Raw genomic sequence first — 20,785 nt, 5'->3', positions numbered from 1 at the left:
CAGTTGGTTAGCTCTTGATTTTGGCTTTGGTCACGATCTTAGGGTCCTGGGATGGAGCCTGGGGCTCGGTTCCACACTCAGCAAGGAATCTGCTTCGGGATCTCTCCCTTACCCTCTGGCCCTCCCCTGCTTGCACCAGCTTGCACATGTGTGTGCTCTCTCTAAACAAATCTTAAATAAAAAAAAGAAAAAAGAAAAAATGCTCCTAGAATTCAGTCCACAGACGGATTGCATGGAGCACTGGGTGTGGTACAAAAACAATGAATACTGTTAGGCTGAAAATAAATTTTAAAAAAGATTTAAAAAAAAAAGGACCAAAAAAAAAAAAAAAACAGTCCTTGAAATGAGAAACAATAGTGGAAAGAGAAAAACTGGAAAGAGAAACAATAGTGAAAGACCTAAAAAAATAAAACTCTAAGATGAAATGTGACAGCTTACTTCATGGATCCAAACAAAATGCATGAGGAAAAAAAGAGTACTTACAACTGTAGATTTTCTATAGGCAAAAAGGTATCTCTCCACCATCTTCTTTAAAAACTTTAATTCTAATATAGTTACCATTACAGTGCTATATGTACAATGCTGTATGTATTAGTTTTAGATGTACAATATAGTGATTCAACCACTCATTGCATTACTCAGCGCTCATTGTGGTTAAGTGTGCTCATAATCTTCTCCTCTCTCACCAATGCTAAGCCTGAGCCCCCCACCCCAACTCGTAAACATCAGTTCATTCTCTGTATTTAAGAATTTGTTTTTTGTGTGTCTCTCGTCTTCTTTATTCATTTGTTTCATTCCTTAAATTCCACATGAGTGAAATCTAATGGTATTTGAAAGTACAACACTCATGACAAAAACCCTCAATAAAGTGGGTTTAGAGGAACAACCCTCAACATAATAAAGGCCTTATATGAAAAAGCCACAGCTAACATTATACTCAATGGCAAAAAATTCATAGTTTTTTCCCTAAGGTCAGGAACAAGACAAGGATGTACACTCTCACTACTTTTATTCAACATAGTACTAGAAGTCCTAGCCACAGCAATCAGACAGGAAAAAGAAATAAAAGGCATCCAAACTGGTAAGGAAGAAGTAAAACATTCACTATTTGCAGGTGACAAGATACCATATAAGAAATATCCTGAAGACCACAAAAACCTACCAGACCTGGTAAACGAATACCCCCTACCATTTTTAGTAAGGATTCTCTTTAGCAACCAAGAAGCAAAGACCTTTGATTTTTAAAAATGAATTCTTACATCAAAACAGTTTATAATCAAAGGAACAAAAACAAAATGGCCTGAACAAAGCACCTTTCTGTGGAAAGTGGGTCAAAGTTGAGAATCATCTCTATCAAATTTTTCCTCCATAATTATCACTCTATTTATGTGATCTAATCCTCCATAAAATAAATCTTACAATTAATATTTTAAAGCACATTTTGGGGCGCCTGGGTAGCTCAGTGGGTTAAGCCTCTGCCTTCAGCTCAGGTCATGATCTCAGGGTCCTGGGATTGAGCCCCAGATCAGGCTCTCTGCTCAGTGGGGAGCCTGCTTCCATTACTCTCTGCCTGCCTCTCTGCTTCCTTGTGAGCTCTCTGTCAAGTAAATAAATACAATCTTTAAAAAAATAAATAAATAAAGCACATCTTAATAAGACTTTTCGTTAGCCCACAATTATTATTTTGTAATTTAAAGGTATCTCCATATGTTATAGGCCCTTCAAAATTTCTGTGTGTGTGTGTGTGGGGGGGTTATCTTCATTATACACTTGCCAGAGTCAGTTTCTTTTTCTAAGAGAACAAATCATAATGAATAGGATTGTTAGTACATAAAAGTACCCAAATAAAGAGATCTGATATACTGCAGTCAAGGGGCAACTGGCTGGCTCAGCTCAGTCAGTAGAGCCTGTAATTCTTATCTCAGGACCATGAGTTTGAGCCCCGTGGTGGGTGTAGAGATTACTTAAAAAGATAGAAACTTAAGGGGCACCTGGGTGGCTCAGTGGGTTGAGGCCTCTGCCTTCAGCTCAGGTCATGATTCCGGGGTCCTGGGATTGAGCCCCGCTCTCTGCTCAGCAGGGAGCCTGCTTCCTCCTCTCTCTCTTCCTGTCTCTCTGCCTACTTGTAATCTCTGTCTGTCAAATAAATAAATAAATAAATAAATCTTAAAAAAAAAAAAGATAAAAACTTAATACATATATATATGGCAATTTAAAAAATCATCCAAATAAAGGCCTTAATAATTAATAACCTTAATGTCAATAAAATTCAGCACAAATATAAATATAGCTCTGAAGAAACACAAAATATCAACAGTGCTCATACTGATGATAGGATTAAACATGGGATTTTAGGGGCGCCTGGGTGGCTCAGTGGGTTAGGCCACTGCCTTCGGCTCAGGTCATGATCTCAGGGTCCTGAGATCGAGTACCGCATCAGGCTCTCCGCTCAGCGGGGAGCCTGCTTCCCTCTCTCTCTCTCTGCCTGCCTCTCCGTCTACTTGTAATCTCAGTAGAGAGATTTCTCTCTGTCAAATAAATACATAAAATCTTTAAAAAAAAAAAAAAACATGGGATTTTAACGTTTGTTGATATTTCCAATTTTTATAATATATGAAAATAAATATGAATTTTAAAAATTAAATATTTACAAACCAGATTTTATAAACTAGAAGCTTGGAGTAAATATTTCTCAAACTTCTGAACACAGAAGAGCAGAGAGAAGGCCCACCCCAGAATACAGAAATAAGTTTTATTATAGTTCTCACGTGTTCTCCATTTACATGATACTAATTTCATAGAAATTGGTTTAAGTCTTATTTTCATTATAATGTATCCCCTCTGACCTCTTACTGCATGTGCCCAAGTACTCAAATTGGCTGCGATCAGTTTATCATACTAACATTAAAGTTTAAGTGAGGGAAAAAATCAGGTTACAACATATATATATATGTATGTGTGTGTATCTATATCTATATAGATATTAGGAGTCATAGTGAATACAAATGTACATATTTCATCTAAGATCATCAGTTATAACTTTCATTTTATATTCCACTAAAAAATTATCTATCATAATACAATTGAATTTTATTTCATACTCATTGCAACAATTTTTTTTTTAAGATTTTTATTTATTTATTTGACAGAGAGAGATCACAAGCAGGCAGAGAGGCAGGCAGAGAGAGAGAGAGAGGGACTTGATCCCAGGACCCCGAGATCATGACCCGAGCTGAAGGCAGCGGCTTAACCCACTGAGCCACCCAGGTGCCCCTCATTGCAACAATTTCTAAATTTAGACAGATTTTATCGTGTTTCATGATACTATTTCCATGTGTTCCATGTCACTGTGTGTACACAATAGCTCAACTTTTTAATACCAAATCCTGGTAGATACATCTTGAAAGCATTTAATTCACGTAGCAACAACAATCACAAGTACTTCTGTCACAAGTAATCTTAAGTGAACTCATACAACCATTAAAACCCAGGACACACATGCACAGAGAGTTAGCTACAACATGATATCTGCCAGAATGCACAGCAGATATAAGAATATCTGAATTCCAGGGGCACCTGGGTGGCTCAGTGGGTTAAAGCCTCTGCCTTCAGCTCTGGTCATAATCTCAGGGTTCTGGGATCGAGCCCCACATTGGGCTCTCTGCTCAGCAGGGAGCTTGCTTCCTCCTCTTTCTCTGCCTGCCTCTCTGCCTGCTTGTGATCTCTGTCAAATAAATAAATAAAATCTTAAAAAAAAAACTTAATTAAATGAGATGTTAATTTGAGGGAAGGAAATTAAAATGAGGGAAGGAAAAACTGCACCTTAGTATCAACAAAGAATTATTTTTTTTAAAGATTTTATTTATTTATTTGACAGACAGAGATCACAAGAAGGCAGAGAGGCAGGCAGAGAGAGAGGGGGAAGCAGGCTCCCTGCTGAGCAGAGAGCCCGATGCAGGGGCTCCACCCCAGAACCCAGGGATCATGACCTGAGCCGAAGGCAGAGGCTTTAACCCACTGAGCCACCCAGGCGCCCCAACAAAGAATTATTTTAATATAACATCTATAGGGGATGCGATTCTGAGTAATGTCTTCTTAGCACCTTTCATATATTTCATTTTATTTTAGTCAGTACATACTGTTTGATAATTTGAAAAGTATCTTGGCTTTTGTTTTTTAAGTCCCTTCTTTCCTTGGGCTCTGTGTATTGACTCTCTAGCCTGATCATAATCAAACAGTTAGGAATCAAAACAGCCATACCGTAAGATGCTGATCAACTACAAGATTATCTTGATTAGGTTTGTGGGATTTGAGGTAGGAAAGCAGGACAGAATAAGTAAAGGTGAGAAGGAGGAAGATACAAAAAATAATAATAATAATAAATAAAAAGCTAGGGAGACTTAGGAACTATTTACAGTTTAGCCTTGAACCATTCTTCATCACTATGGCTGAGCAGGGTCCAATCTGCCTACAGTTTGTGACTTGCACATCACAACCTAGAAAGAGTACTACAGACCACTGGGCAACCCAGGAGGCACGTCATTCATTATTCTGACACCCGTTCATTTTATCATTTACTTTTTCCTCCAGAGAATAGAGTGGGGGATGTAAAAGGTGGGGGAATCAGTACAGGGAGAAGGAGGGAGGCTGGGCTACCTACACAGTGGAGTGTGCTAAGGGGAAATGAATAAATAGATTTTAATTGAAGATTCTGATTAAGTATGTTCTAGTTCCTCCATACTTCATTCTATTAAAGACTAACCTCAATTGAACTCATATTTTTAGCCTAGATGCAGTGCTCTGACTCAATTCCATGCACTGAAGATTCAACGTTCACCTGAAACCACAGTTCCCACACACCCACCCATGCCCACTCCCCACCAACTCAGTCAGATTCTAAGGAAAGAGGTTTGGCCAAGGGAAAATGAAACCATATGCCATTTCCTCTACGAAGAGAGGAATTTCACTTCCCTGTTACACCCAGAATTGCTCTCAAGAATAGAAAAGAATCCTTCCTGGCTCAATGCAGAAGGCACCCTTGACGGAACATCTCCCTGGGCATCTGTCAGCCCAACCCACACCTATTCTATGGATGCCCCAGCACTTGGCCCTTTGAATTCCTTTGTCATTTTAGCTAATACAGCTGTCATTAGACTTTACCCCAAAAAAGACACAGAGAAGATATTCTTGAATATCATCATGGTATCTTAAAATACAATGTTCAAAAATCATTCACACAAATGAGATGGGTATTTCTGAGTCTAGAAGTTAAACTGTTTAAATAAAACTCCTCAGGGAACTTTCACAAAACCCTAGACATTAGAACCAAGAGCCAATCCATTTTAAAAGGGTCTGTGTGAATACCGGAATGAGACAGTAAGGCTCAGTTCGTTTTTTAAAGCCTCAACTCAACAGTGAGTCAAACATTGCTCTCCACTTCGGTCAGGTAGTTTTTGAGTGTCAGAAAGGGACACAGAGAGCTGAAGTCCAGTGCGTGGGGACTTACATAAAGAGGTACTTCGCCGCAGCTCAACTCCATGGCTTCTGCATCTGCAAAGAAGATAATGAATGAGAACTGTTACTCCAGGAGGCACTGTAACCAACCTGCACCCCTATGTCCTGCCTGGCAGTGACCGACACCTGGGGAGGAAGGACCATGGGTATTTGACAGACAGAGATCACGAGTAGGCAGAGAGGCAGGCAGAGAGAGAGAAACTACTTTTGATAAGAATACAGACTTAATCTGAAGACCAGATTACTTCTTTAACAAAAACTGCAGACACAAAGTCATGAACAACAGAAAAGAGATTCTAGCTATATAAAATACCCTCCCCCTTTCTTCTCTCACATTAATGTGCACACATAAGGAAAACTTATCAACCCCAGATATTATCCTGATAGCTCTCAAAAGAGAAATATTTCAAAAAGCCAAGAAAGTCAACAAGTCCAAAGTTTTACCTTCATTAACTCCTAAAGGTTAGAATCTACCTTGGTCTGAATGAGGCAGGAGACCTCAGTGACAAGACAGTTCTTTGCCTCTCCTCCAGAAGGCCAAAGACTTCTGTCTCATGGTCACACGTCAGGTATGCACTCCACTGTTACCAACCTCCCCACCAGTTGCATGCATCTTATCTGCCTCTGGGTATGCGTACCCTTAAAAACCCATACCCAGAAACAACCTTGAAGCTTAATTTTAAAATTTATTTAAAAGAAAAAAAAAAAAAAAAAAAGCTAGCACCATTCCAAAAGGAGTTCACTGAAAACGTACAGGGGGCCAACCATTACACAAAGATGATCAGGAAGTGGTCCAGCCCTCAAAAACCTCAGCTTGGGCGCCTGGGTGGCTCAGTGGGTTAAGCCGCTGCCTTCGGCTCAGGTCATGATCTCAGGGTCCTGGGATCGAGTCCCGCATCAGGCTCCCTGCTCAGCAGGGAGCCTGCTTCCTCCTCTCTCTCTCTGCCTGCCTCTCTGCCTACTTGTGATCTCTCTCTGTCAAATAAATAAATAAAATCTTAAAAAAAAATTTAAAAAAAAAAAAAATAAATAAAAAAATAAAAAAAAAATAAAAAAAAAAAACCTCAGCTTAACAAGGAAGACCAAAAAAGGGAAGAGTAGGCTGCGTGAGAATTCTGCAAGGGTCAGACAGGGAGACCCAACCACCACCCAAGTTCTGCCTCTGGGTCGCAGGTGAAACTCTAGCAATACTGCCTCAGGGACATCTGGTAGGGCCACAGGCATATAGCAACCTGAACTGTGACATTTAGTACGGTATTACCCCAAGTAGACACTAGGCAAGAAGGAAAATACTCGAAGTTCTTTTTTTTTTCTTTTAATAAAAACCTTTAACTTCAGTTTTATTAATACTTCATACACATGCTGCCACTGGCACCCTCTCAGGTCACAAGTTATATTTCCTAAGTCATCCTCAGAGAACACCAAACGTCAAACAAGCTTATTTTCCACACATCGTACCCTGTGGCAGTTTATGCAGACCTACTTGAGTGGGCTTATATATTATAATCAATTCTTAATGAAACTAACCTCATAAACTGGATGAATGGCTTAAGGATTCTAGGACAGAAACTTCAAATTAAAGATAATACTAATAAGAATATGACAAATGAGACTCTCATTCCTAAGTATGAATTATTCATCAACTACAAATTAAAAATGACTAAGAACAACAAATAGATAGCCCTCCCCCAAAATCTGCCATCAAGTATGTATTTAAATATGAAAATATACCCAACAGCATATACCATGACCTCCTACCCTAAAGTCATACTATGCTTCGAGGTATCCGCAATTTTTTACCTCTGTTTACAATCATGCCATACACAATTTCAATCCATCAAAAAAATTTCACTAAACTTGATAAAATTAGATCTTTGTGAAATTTCTACTTAATATCAAAAGAAGTATATTCTACAGTAAATGTGATTTTAAAATGAATGAAATACACAGAGAATAATAAAATCAAAATGTATTCCTTTATGAGCAAAACTCTGAACACTCCTGAATAGTCTGATAAGTTTTACAAGCTGTGTGACAGGTTTGCCATGTACTCATAAAACACAGATGTTTTCCCTTACTCAGCTTTTTATACTTTGTCTTGATGATACATCTAAAAGAAACTACTATTTTTTTTTTTAAGATTTTATTTATTTGTTTGACAGACAGAGAGATCACAAGTAGACGAAGAGGCAGGCAGAGAGAGAGAGAGAGAGAGGGAAGCAGGCTTCCCGCCGAGCAGAGAGCCCGATGCGGGACTCGATCCCAGGACCCTGAGATCATGACCCGAGCCGAAGGCAGTGGCTTAACCCACTGAGCCAGCCAGGCGCCCCAGAAACTACTATTTTAAAAAAATATATTTTACTTATTTATTTGACAGACAGAGATCACAAGTAGTCAGAGAGGCAGGCAGAGAGAGAGAGGAGCAATCAGGCTCCCTGCTAAGTAGAGAGTCTGATGAGGTGCTTGATCCCAGGACCATGGGATCATGACCTGAGCAGAAGGCAGAGGCTTTAACCCACTGAACCACCCAGGTGCCCCCTAAAGAAACTACTTTTGATGAGAATACACACTTAATCTGAAGACCAGATTACTTCTTTAACAAAAAGTAATCTTGTAGGGGCATCTGGGTGGCTCAGTTGGCTAGGCATCTGACTTGGGCTCAGGTCATGATCCTGGGGTCCTGGGACCCAGCCCCACATTAGGCTCCCTGCTCAGCAGTCTCTTTCTCTCCACTTCCACTCCCCCTGCTTGTGTTGCCTCTCTGGCTGTCTCTCTCTCTCTGTCAAATAAATAAATAAAATCTTCACCCCCCCCCAAAAAAAAGGCATGATGAGCTAAAGATACCCGTTGCTTCTGTAAATATTAGAATCATAATATGACTATAGAATAATAATAGAAAAGGGACACCTTGTTGGCTCAGTCAGTTAAGCATCTGTCTTCACCTCAGGTCATGATCCCAGAGTCCTGGGATCCCAGAGTCCTGGGATCAAGTCCTACACTGGGCTCCCTGCTCAGCTGGGAGCCTGCTTTTCCTTCTCCCTTTAACCCCTACTCCTGCTTGGGCTATCAGTGGTACACGCTCTCGCTCTCTCACTCTCTCTCTTTCAAATGAATTTTTTAAATCTTGGAAAAAAAAGTAATGTTCTCTAGGAAAACCATTCAACCACAACCAATGGTAGGGCAGCTGCTTGGATAAGAAGCTTAAAAAGCACCATGAGTGAAATTTGTTCACTGTGTCATCCATAGAAAACATATGGTAATGAACTTTAAACTGAAAACCTGCAGAGTTCCTCAGTACATCAGTCATGATTAATTTTATAGGAGTAAGTAACACCTTCAAACTAGGAAAAAAAAAAAGAATTTCAAACATGGTCCAATCTTGGCAATTTCTGCCATGGGATGGGAAAGGATCATAAAAATCCATATACACCAAGTGAGGTATATTGGTTATACTGTGGCTAAGTACTTTTTAAAAATGTCAAACTTAAACATGTACTAAATAATTTTCTCTTTCTAAAATAGAAGATTCTGGTTTTTCTAAGAAAAGTGGATATTTATGACATGTCTTTGAAAACATTCATTTTTCCAAATAAATAGCCTGTTCCATCAAGAGGGGATAATATTTTAGTAAGTGAAAAATATCTCAAAGGAAATTCAGGATATGGATAGTTTATGCTATCATAACATTTTGAAAAAGAGTATTAGTACATGTTATCATTGCTTGGTGACTTTGTAATTAAAGCTTGCAACCTAATGAAGCCTTCACATCTACAGGCTTTAAATTCTTGGAAAAATAAAAAAGCTTTCGAATCTATATAAATCTTTCAAAACAAATGTTTCACAGGTTTTCTAGTTTAAAAATGTGACAAGATCTAAGTGATAGGAGGACTGAGTGACATCAGCGAAGATGGGAGTTTGCAGTCACTTTTTTTTTTGTTTTTTGACAGACAGGAGATCCCAAGTAGGTAGAGAGGCAGACAGAGAGAGAGGAGGTAGCAGGCTCCCTGCTAAGCAGAGAGCCCGACATGGGGCTTGATCCCAGGACACTGGAATCATGACCCGAGCCAAAGGCAGAGGCTTTAACCCACTAAGTCACCCAAGAGCCCCTGCAGTCACTTTTAACATTAGGAAACTTGTGTAATTAGTGGATGGGATTATTTGACAGACAGAGATCACAAGTAGGCAGAGAGGCAGGCAGAGAGGGGGGGGGGAAGCAGGCTCCCCGCTGAGCAGAGAGCCTGATGCAGGTCTCGATCCCAGGACCCTGAGATCATGACCCAAGCTGAAGGCAGAGGCCTCAACCCACTGAGCCACCCAGGCGCCCCAAAACCCCAGTTTTTTAAGTGTAGCCAGCACTGTACTTGCATTTGAATATATGTATCATAAAGAGGTTATCTGGTTCAGCTATGACACTCATTAAATCCAATTTAAAAGTAAAAGTGCTTTGAACCAGACATTCAAACTGAAGGGTTACATGGTATTACTAAACCAACAAAAGAATCATCCATGTGTCTCATTACTTTCACTGACATGTATTATATATCAGTGTTCTCAGTGAAAACATAAAGGGTTATGAGTTACACTTAACCTTCGTAGCCTTCTTATAAAAAAGATTTTATTTGTCAGAGAGGGTGAGAATAAGCACAAGCAAGGGGAGTGGCAGGCAGAGGAGCCTGATGTGGGACTTGATAGGACTTGAGCAGTAGGCAGACAGGACAGAGTGAGCCACCCAGGTGTCCCTAATCTTCATAGCTTTTTAAATTTGGGGTAGGTTTTAGAAAATATACTGTTGCAGTAGTACAATTTACAAATAAATATAATAAGGATACATGGAATTTTTTGGTTTTTGTTTCACTTAGAGTACATTTGGTGGATCTGCTCCTATTAAAAAAGCGTTTTGGGGCACCTGGGAGGCTCAGTGGGTTAAAGCCTCTGCCTTTGGCTCAAGTCATAATCTCTGGGTCCTGGGATCGAGCCCCGTATCGGGTTCTCTGCTCAGCAGGAAGCCTGCTTCCTCCTCTCTCTCTGCCTGCCTCTCTGCCTCCTCCTGATTTCTGTCAAATAAACATATAACATCTTTAAAAAAAAAAAAAAAAAAGGCATTTCTCCCCACTTATCAGGCCATGAGTAGTCTTCACAGTGGTTTCCATGCAGGCTTAGTAGACTAAGGAACGAATGGAGTGTGCCCAGCACGCCAGAGCTGGAGATGAGGTTTACCTAGCAGGAAGGCACATGGAAGTTGGACTGCAGGGTAGAAGGTGGCATCAAACCACTTTAAAGCTACCAAGGATCCAGTTTCGCTACAGTTTTCATTATGTCATTATGATGCCAGCTACATCAAGTGACGGCTTCCAAGCAGCATTATACTATGATCTCAGACTAAAGGTTAACATCAAGGGCTAGACAACATGTCCTCTCTACTCTACCTTACATACTGAAGAACTCAGATTTCATTATCCTGCCTACTCTAATTTTTGCCATTTTTCCATACCTCTAACAACCATTTTGAACAGCAAAGGTTTTGTTTTTGAAAGAAAAGACTTTTCACTCCTTTTAAAAATAAACTAAAACTGAAGTCCCCACAATTATCCTCCTTGGTCGCTCTCAGCATTTCTTAGTTGAGCTGGAGAGAGAATAATTGGTGTCAAGTATATTATATGCTCAATAAAATATGTAACTTCAAACTGATTAGGTATAAAAATCCATATTCTCATTTGAATTTTTCCAAAACTGATCCTTACAAGACCTGCACTCACTTGCATAGGTACATGACTAAACCATGCCTTGCCTCCCTTTACATCAAGTTTAAGTACAGAACCTGTTTGTATTTGCTACACAAGTATATAACTGCCCACATTCTACACACACTAGCTGTTCACTACACAGATCTTAGGCTCTATACCTCATTTCCCAATGCTTGACTTCATCTGCAATTTCAAAAACTCTCAGACAAAAACAAACAAACAAACAAACAAAAAAACCCTCTCAGACACAAGTAGGTCTTTTTTAGTTTTGGGGGTTTTTTTCCCCCTGAAAACTTAAGGCCAAAGTATTTCCAGTCTTTCTGGCAGACACCAGAGAATGATTTGGGGTACACAGCCACAATTTTTAAGTTTAATTCCAAAACAGGGGGGGGGTATCTTATGAAAAGAACATCAAGATACAAAATCTTCAGTATTTCAGACGTATTAGAAAGAATACCTAATATTCAGAATAATCATTTGCTAGTTACTTCTAATAAAAGTTACACCACTTAAAAGGTGAAAAGAATATTCCAAATTAAAAATAAAAGAAAATGTAACATTCAACTTACACAGAAAATAATCATTCTTGACTTTATGGAATTCTGGGTTTCTCCACATAAAACCCATGACTTTATCTTTGAATATGCCCCAAATCCTTGACTTGTATACCTCTTACAAGACCTAATAACAAATAATGGTCAACTGTTTATTAATACTATCAGGAACTACATTTGGAAGGCTAACAATGTGGCTAAGGCAGGGTGCTACATGTTTTACAAACATCTCATAGAATCCTCACAGTAGCCCTGAGAGCAATGTACAGGGGTCTTACCTACCTGAAACTTTACAAATCTCTATAGTTACAAGGTTACACTGAAGCAAAAGTTACCTAAACTAAAAGTAATTGTTTGGTCAACTGACCACCTGGAAGATGAGGAGCTACTCCCTCCCACCTTTTGTCTTCACCACACTCACCCCCATTTAATGCTACTATCCCTTCTCCACACAGTCCTCCTAGTACTTCAGATGTTTTCTAGCTACTTATTTCGGTCTTGATGTGGTTACAGAACTCATAAATAAAAGACATATCAACCTAAGATAAAATTGGAAATCTTGGGGTTTTTTTAAGATGAAATAAGATTAGATAAAATGGAGGATAGTATTTTTGAGTATTGGGGAAACTCCTCAAATCATGAAACCATTAAGAAGTGAAAAGGGGATCATAATGAGATAAAGGCTTAAAGATAATCTCAGTATTGGGGCGCCTGGGTGGCTCAGTGGGTTAAAGCCTCTGCCTTCGGCTCAGGTCATGATCTCAGGGCCCTGGGATGGAGCCCCCACATCAGGCTCTCTGCTCGGCAGGGAGCCTGCTTCTCCCTCTCTCTCTGCCTGCTTGTGATCTCCGTCTGTCAAATAAATAAATAAATAAATGATAATCTCAGTATTAAAGGAAGAAGAGCACATCCTCCTCCCTATCCTATGAGAAAACAGACAAACTTCTTAAGTATTTCTAGTAGAAATAACTCTTTGGGGAGCCTGGGTGGCTTAGTCGGTTAAGGGGCAGACTCCTGATTGCAGCTCAGGTCATGATCTCAGGGTTGTGTGATCAAGCCCCACGTGGGGCTCCACACTCAGAGCAGTGTCTACTTGAGTTTCTCTCTCTCCTTCACCCTCTGCCCCTCCCCCCTTCTCCTCCTCTCTCTAAAACAAATAAATCTTAAAAAGACCAAAAAAAAAAAAACCACCCCATACTAGTGCTTTGAAAAATCAAATGTGACAGCATAAATTTTGTCAGAAAATCTCACAACCCCCCACCACCCACCATCGCTCTCTCCCTCTCTTCCCCTCCCCTCTCTCTCTCTCTCTCTCTCTCTCACACACACACACACACACACACTTCACTTTACGTTCCTCCTAAGAGAAAGAATTAGAGGCTGAAAGCTGGACTTGTACAAGGTCACCCTGAGCATGACAGAGCAGAGAGTGAAGCTTCCTGCTTCAAGAGTCTGGACTGGTAACCACGATGCTCTGCTGTGTGCTAGCCACAGAAATCAAACACCACATTCTATAAACAATACTCATTTTCCTAATTCTGGTTTCATTTTCAAGAAAGTAGAACCCCAGGCCCATCTTTTTCCCACCACTGTTTCCCATAAGATCTTGGTCCCCATTTTTAAAAAGATTCACTTTACACACCTCACTGATACCTGCTCTCCCCCTGAAAGAGGACGTCCAGTGTTGCCATCTCCACTTTACAGGAGTTAAAAAAAAAAAAAAAAAAAAATCAGGCACCTGGGTGGCTCAGTCATTAAGTGTCTGCCTTCGGATTAGGTCATGATTCCAGGGTCCCGGGATTGAGCCGTGCATCAGGCTGCCTGCTGCTCAGCAGGAAGCCTGCTTCTCCCTCTCCCACTGCCCCCTGCTCGTGTTCCCTCTCTCGCTGTGTCTCTCTCAGTCGAATAAATAAATAAAATCTGGAAGAAGAAAAAAAAAAAGCAGCTCAGTAAAATCGCACCACTTTGCCAAGATCAAGCCGCTGGAAGTGGCCAAACTGGGTGTGAATCCAGCCTGTGTAATGGGTCCAACCCAAACTCTGCTTAGCCTCAGCACAAGGGCCTTTTGTAACATAAATATGGTCTCAAAGATAGCAATCCGTTTGGCTGAAAAGTAGCAAACACCTGGTATGAGTAACATCTCAGGAAAGGCTGCCTATGAACACCAGCTCTGCCCTCTTCCAACAGTGTGACTCAGGCCCAGGACTTCAGCTCCCTGGGGCAGTCTCTCCTCTGTCAGCAGTAACGGTTAAGAGTGCCCATCTCGGAAGACTACTGAGAGGACTGAGATTTGACACAAACAACAGAAAATACTTAGTGGCTATCACAAGCACTCCAAGGCTAGCTGCAGTTATTACACTTAGATAAACAGATTTTTAAGCACTTGAATATTTCGAATGACTTCTAAATATCAGACTGATCAAAATGACTCAGCAGGCACGGAGGCCAGGCCCAGCTGAAAGAGATCCACCCAGCTCAGCCTCACCCCAGCCCAGAGGAACCTCCCAGCATCAAGAATTCCGAATGGCATCATACCAGATAAGTCCAGGATTTTACAGAGCTGACTATTACCCCGAAGGTGGGAAAACTCAAAGGATGGAGCTGTCGACTGCCATGTTGTTTGAAACCTTCACTTGGAAATGTTGATTCATGGCTCCGTAAACAAACCTAGGAGTGTAGAATTCTAACTGCATTTCACAGCTAGTCTGCTAACTGGAGAAGGAGGAAAGAACACATCAACGACAGGGAGATAACGCCAAGTCTAAGGAAAAGCATCAGTCCTGGCATGACGGAAATGGGTAAGAAGAGAGCATCAGAGAAACAAGCCTGTTAAATACACAGTGCTAGCTACAGAAACCTGAGTTACACAGGGCTACGCCGCTTCAAGTGGGAGAAGAGAGCGCCGGCGAGTTAGAAGGGGAAATGGTGCAGCCTAAATGAGAGGACATTTAGGAAGTACAAAGAAGAGTGTGAGCTACCCGCTAACAAAACGTCCCACCAATGATGAGCCTGGGTGTTACACGCAAATAATGAGTCATAGAACACTACATCAAAAAGGAATGACATGGGGGTGCTTGGGTGGCTCAGTGGGTTAAAGTCTCTGCCTTCAGCTCAGGTCATGATCTCAGGGTTCTGGGATTGAGCCCCTCATTGGGCTCTCTGCTCAGCAGAGCCTGCTTCTCCCTCTCTCTCTGCCTACTTATGATCTCTCTCTCTGTGTCAAATAAATAAAATTTTAAAAAAAAGGAATGACATACTATATGCTGGCTAATTGATAAAGTAATTTTAAAAAAAAGTCCCACCAAAGCTGTCACACTCACTTGTATTTTATAGGCTGTTTTTGCATATAAAGCCTTTTATAAATCAATTACGACAACCCCTTACCTATCTCGCTTATGCTAGTGATTTGTTGAGTGTATCCTTCATTCTCAACGCAAAGCTCTAGAACTCAGCATCCTGGGCAAGATACAACCCATGAAGGTGTCAATTCCCTCTCTGGCAATCTGAGATCCCTCGGCATTCTCCAAAAGTCAGTTTGCGGTCACCTACTCCATTGCCAAGCACCAGGGTAGCCGTCCTCGGAAAGATTAAAATATATAAAACACTACCCACCCCATCACTGACAAGTTCACAGTCTGGTTTGGGTGAGATCTACATCCATGAAAAGCTACAAGTTTTAAGAAGCAATAGCACTGACCTGACAGAACGTGACAGTGTGGGGCAAGCATGAAGCGATAACTAAGTTAAAAATGGAATGGAGGGACGCCTGGGTGGCTCAGTTGGTTAAGCAGCTGCCTTCAGCTCAGGTCATGATCCCAGCGTCCTGGGATAGAGTCCCACATCCAGCTCCTTGCTTAGCAGGGAGCCTGCTTCTCCCTCTGCCTCTGCCTGCCACTCTGTCTGCCTGTGCTCACTCTCACTACTCTCTCTCTGACAAATAAATAAATAAAATCTTTAAATAAAATAAAATAAAAATAAAAATGGAATGGAGGTGGGGGAGGTGGAGGACTAGGTCGAAAAATAAGACACAGATGCATATTATACAGGAAACACTAAGGAGACAGAGAGGATGGATTAACAGGTTTGGAAGGAGGAAAGGTCATTGCTCCCGACTTTTATACATAATCGATTCCTAAAACACACCTAATCCATGACAAAAGAGAACAGACTTTCAGGGGCCATGGGTCCTTTGCCAGAGACTTAACAACACCAACTGCATGTTCCCTTTTGGTCAGAATTTAACAAAATATATTCCAGCTTTTCCTACAGCATGCTTTACTTTTTGCTTTTTCTGCCTAACAGCACACACGAACAGGTTTAGTGAGGACCTTACTGGTACTTGGACAAATGACCTTACCCAATTTTTCAGACCCTTGTTTCTCTGTCAGCTTCTCAGTTCTATTCTTTAATTTTCTGTTCATTTTTATAAAGCAAGGAAATATACTGACCCATGGACAACATGGCTTTGAACTGCTTGGGTCTATTTATAGATGGAGTTTTCTTCAATACATAGAGTCAGTACTGTAGGGGGTATAGCTCAGTGGTAGATTATTGGACTGCATAGAGTCAGTATTCTAAATTTATTTTCTCTGCCTTATTTTTTTCAACATTTTCTTTCTCTAGCTTATGGTAGTGTAGGAATACAATATATATCCACATGATTTCACTTACATGGAATCTAAAGAAATAAAATTTAAAAAGACTCACAAACACAAAGAACAATAAATTGGTGGTTGCCAGAGGGGTGGAAGGAGAAGCAAAAGACGTGAAAGGAATTAACAAGTACGTGTTTCCAGCTATAGAACAAGTCATGGAGATGGAAAGTGTAGCTCAGATAATACAGTCGATATTATATTAATGCACCGTAATATAATACATATCCTATTAATATGTATATGGTAATCATATTAATGATTGCCACTTGTCATGGTAAGTACTGCATAATGTAGAGAACTGTTCAATCACCACGATGTACACCTGTAACTAACATTATGTGCTAAATCAACAATAAAGATTAAGACATTTTGAAACTGGCATAGCTAAATCAGTAGACAATAAAACTAGCGGACATGTGTAAAACCTGGAGAAACTCTAGAATGACCACATAACATTTAGAATTATAACCTTAAAGCAAAGATTAAAGGAAAGGAGGCTTAGCCTTAAAAATAGGACTAGTCTTGGCGCACCTGAGTGGTACAGTTGGTTGAGCCTCCAACTCTTGATTTCAGCTCAAGGCATGGATTCGGGGTTGTGACATCAAACCAAGCACTGGTCTCCCAGCTTAGCATGAAGTCTGCTTGCGATCTTCTCTTGCCCTCTCTGTCCCAACTGCTCCACACATGCGCTTTCTCTCCGAAGGAAGGAAGGAAGGAGAGAAGGAAGGAAAAGAGGAAGGGAAGGAGGGAAGAAAAAGAAATAGAAATAGGACTAGTCACTAATTGTTTAATTTAGTTCAGCCCGTTTACTCAGAACTTCTTATCTGCTTCTTACTGGGTAAAGAAAACCATGCATCTCCCTTCAGGTACCTATCAATCTATTTGACAAGAAAGGGCTCACTGATGTGAAGTCAGGAAATAACCTAAGGAAAAGACAATACCAGGAGTCATATAAAACTCCACAGGATCAGAATACAGAAATGATTCCTCTCAGAGGAACGGGCTGCCAGTGAGAGAGGAAAATAAGACCACAAAATATGGGTAGGGTTCTAGGAGCACAGGGAGGTGGAAATACTCCCATCTGTCAGTAGCTGAGCTATCGGCACAACTCCCCAAGGAGATGGAGCCCAAGCTAAGCCTTTAAATCATTTTTCAGCTAAGGGTACTCCTATCCCAAAAGGCATTTAGAAAAGGGGCAGCTTTTCAGGTTCTCAAATGACAGGGCTGGTGGGATGGAGAAAAAAACAGGAGAGGAAATGGAACCCACTACTGGCACTGAGCACCTGGGAACTGGGGATGTTCCATGTCCTATAATGCCAGGTCAAGCCTGCATAAAGAATCACCCCAGCCCAGATGGCAACAGAGATCTCCGTGGAGACTCACAGACATAGACAACAGACATTCACCAGGTCCACGATGAAATGGGAGGACATTTCAAGCACTAGAAATAACAGGCATCACTGCATTAAGTATAAAAGGGTTGTTCGGGGAAGAACGAACACCTCCAGGGCCACTGAAAGTCTATGGGGTGGTGGTGGAACAGAAGGATGGAAACCTGTTCAGTGTCCCAAGGATACACCTTACTAAGGAATGTGAATGTCAAGCCACTGAGTGGCTTTAAGTACAAGAAGGATGTGTTCTGAATTGTGTTTTCAAGAAGCCACTGTGCCAGTAGATAGAGGAGGGATTCTGCAGTCACACCACTGCTGTCACGGGCCTTGATTCCAGGACCCTAAATCATGAAATCAAGAGTCAGATACTTAGGGGCGCCTGGGTGGCTCAGTGGGTTAAGCCGCTGCCTTCGGCTCAGGTCATGATCTCAGAATCCTGGGATCGAGTCCCGCATCGGGCTCTCTGCTCGGCAGAGAGCCTGCTTCCCTCTCCCTCTCTCTCTCTCTCTGGCTGCCTCTCTGTCTACTTGTGATTTCTCTCTGTCAGATTAATAAATAAAATCTTTAAAAAAAAAAAAAAAAAAGAGTCAGATACTTAAGCACCTGAGCCACCCAGGGAATCTGAAAATTGTTGTTATTCTGATTCAAATCCCAGTATACTCCTGTGCTTTGAACAAATGCTACCTACATAAGCTAGTAGTAGTCATTTTTATCACCTAACAAAAAAGGACTTATGCAATTTACCATTTAAGATTCAAGATTAAAACAAAGTTCTTATAGGATAAATATTAAAACACTGCAATGATTTACAAAAAAAAAAAGAAAAAGAAAAAAGAAAAAACCTTCAACAGTTTAAGTGTTTATTTAAAACATTATCCTGGGGGCGCCTGGGTGGCTCAGTGGGTTAAGCCGCTGCCTTCGGCTCAGGTCATGATCTCAGGGTCCTGGGATCGAGTCCCACATTGGGCTCTCTGCTCAGCAGGGAGCCTGCTTCCTCCTCTCTCTCTCTGCCTGCCTCTCTGCCTACTTGTGATCTCTCTCTGTCAAATAAATAAATAAAATCTTTAAAAAAAAAAAAAAAAATTATCCTGAACATTAATATGGGTATGGAGAAGTATAAGGTCCTTCCATCTAAAAATGTATAGAGACAAGTTCAAACACACAAACAGTTCAGCCACATTGAAAAGCTTAATAACGCAGTGAAATAATACATAATGCTGCAGCCTACAAAGAACTGTAGTGAAGTCAAGGAGAATGGGGATTCAGAAGAGGCCATTGTCTTTGGAAGTTACAAAGTTACTGGCTGGCACTTCCAGTGAAACAAAGAGACTCCTAAAGAAGGCTTACATTTTAGGTCTGGGGTTTTGTGGAGTTTTGTTTTGTTTTGTTTTTTCTTTCTTTTTCAGTTGGGACCTGTGGGTGCTTGCAAGGATGGGAAAAAGAAACCAGAGTATCAGAAGTGCCAGGGAGAACAGAGGCTGGCACTGGTTGCCAAGTGGGCGGGGATGTTCAATGTCCTAGAACAAGGACAGCCCTACGTAACTCAAGAATTGTCCCATATCCTTCTTGGCCATTTGGACAGATTTTTAATTTTGGTTCTAATGGCCTGGGTGTGCCTTTTCCTCAAAGAAGCTAGCCAGCTTCAAAACGTCTCCTCCAGGAAGGGCATTCCTCACAGGACAGTTCCTCCGTTCTAGACAACCATAAACTACCTCATCCTATCCCTGCTGTAATTGCCCAGGAATTAACCAATTTTTTTCTATGTCTATCATTAAAATTCCTAGATATTTGTTTGAATTAGAAGTTACCCAACTCAAATTTTATATTACATATTAACATTCTTTTTCAATAGAAATGCCAGGCCCAGAGTACTTTAAAATTACTGTGGAAAAAAAGTCTTTTTTAAGATTTCATTTTTTTGTCAGAAAGAGAGAGTGAGCACAAGCAGGAGGAGCAGGAGGCAGAGGGAGAAACCAGGCTCCCTGCTGAGCAAGGAGTCTGATGTGGGGCTCGAACCCAGGATCCTGGGATCATGACCTGAGCCATAACACAGATGCTTAACTGACTGAGCCACCCAGGTATCCTTGGGAAAAAAGTCCTAATATCTAATTCCATACAGATTCTGTTGGGGTAAAAGGTTTTACTTTTTCTCCCCAAGAGAAACAAGACAAAACAAAATTAAAAAATTAAAAAACATTTTCACCAAGAGAAACTGAAGAATAAGGCTCTGTGTACATACCTGCTACAGTCTAGCCCCCTAAAATTTATGTTGAAATCCTAACCACCCGGGTAATGGTATGAGTAGGTGGGGGCTTTGGGAGGTGCTTAGGTTAGGAGGGTGGAGCCCTCATAAATGGCACTGGTACCTTATGAAAAAAAAAAAAAAATCCAGACAACTCCCTAGCCCCTTCTGCCATGAGAACATGCAGTGAGAAGCCTCTGACCCAGAAGAGGGCCCTCCTGCAGCCCCTGCTACCACCCTCAACTTGAACTTCAGGCCTCCAGGCTATAAAAAATAAATTTTTCTTTATAGGTTTATAAGCCACTCTGTCTGGGTATTTTGTTACAGTAGTCCAAACAGAGAAAGACAATGCCAAATACATGGTCAGGGCTTAATTGGTACTTCCCACATTAGGATTTCTCACCAATGAGGCTACATTTAGTTCATCTCGACTCCAACATACACCCATATGCACACACAAATGTGTAAGAGACTTAGCTCTCATCTGCTAGTTCTCTGTGTTCAAATTCTCCTGGAGGTGTAAAGTCACTAACTGAGTAATATAATCCAGGTTCATAGGATAATAGACATGAGTATGAAGTCTCAATCTTCCCTACCAGTAGGCCAGACCTTACTCCAGAACACTAACTAACTGATGGGATTATGGAAGGAAAGCGGGACACATAGCTTGGGGCAAGTAGGTCTA

At 40.9% G+C, this 20,785-nt stretch overlaps 1 protein-coding gene across 7 annotated transcripts in view; it reads right to left on the bottom strand.

The window, feature by feature from the left end:
* ARHGEF28 (Rho guanine nucleotide exchange factor 28) overlaps positions 1-20,785 on the bottom strand; it is a 317,878-nt gene that overhangs the window by 244,390 nt on the left and 52,703 nt on the right. For 6 of the 7 annotated variants that reach the window (XM_059418064.1, XM_059418061.1, XM_059418063.1 and 3 more), the window contains one exon: positions 5,507-5,550. In XM_059418064.1, the coding sequence (XP_059274047.1) occupies positions 5,507-5,539 (33 nt within the window). In that variant the 5' untranslated portion in view covers positions 5,540-5,550. Of the gene's footprint in view, positions 1-5,506; positions 5,551-16,998; positions 17,161-20,785 lie in introns of all 7 variants that reach the window. The other variant, XM_059418062.1, reaches the window with a different exon arrangement.

The sequence above is a fragment of the Mustela nigripes genome, chromosome 12 (assembly GCF_022355385.1).
Source record: "Mustela nigripes isolate SB6536 chromosome 12, MUSNIG.SB6536, whole genome shotgun sequence".
Classification (NCBI taxonomy): Eukaryota; Metazoa; Chordata; class Mammalia; order Carnivora; family Mustelidae; genus Mustela; species Mustela nigripes.
Note: the sequence above shows the minus strand (reverse complement) of the source record. Positions and strands in the feature narration are given on the sequence as shown.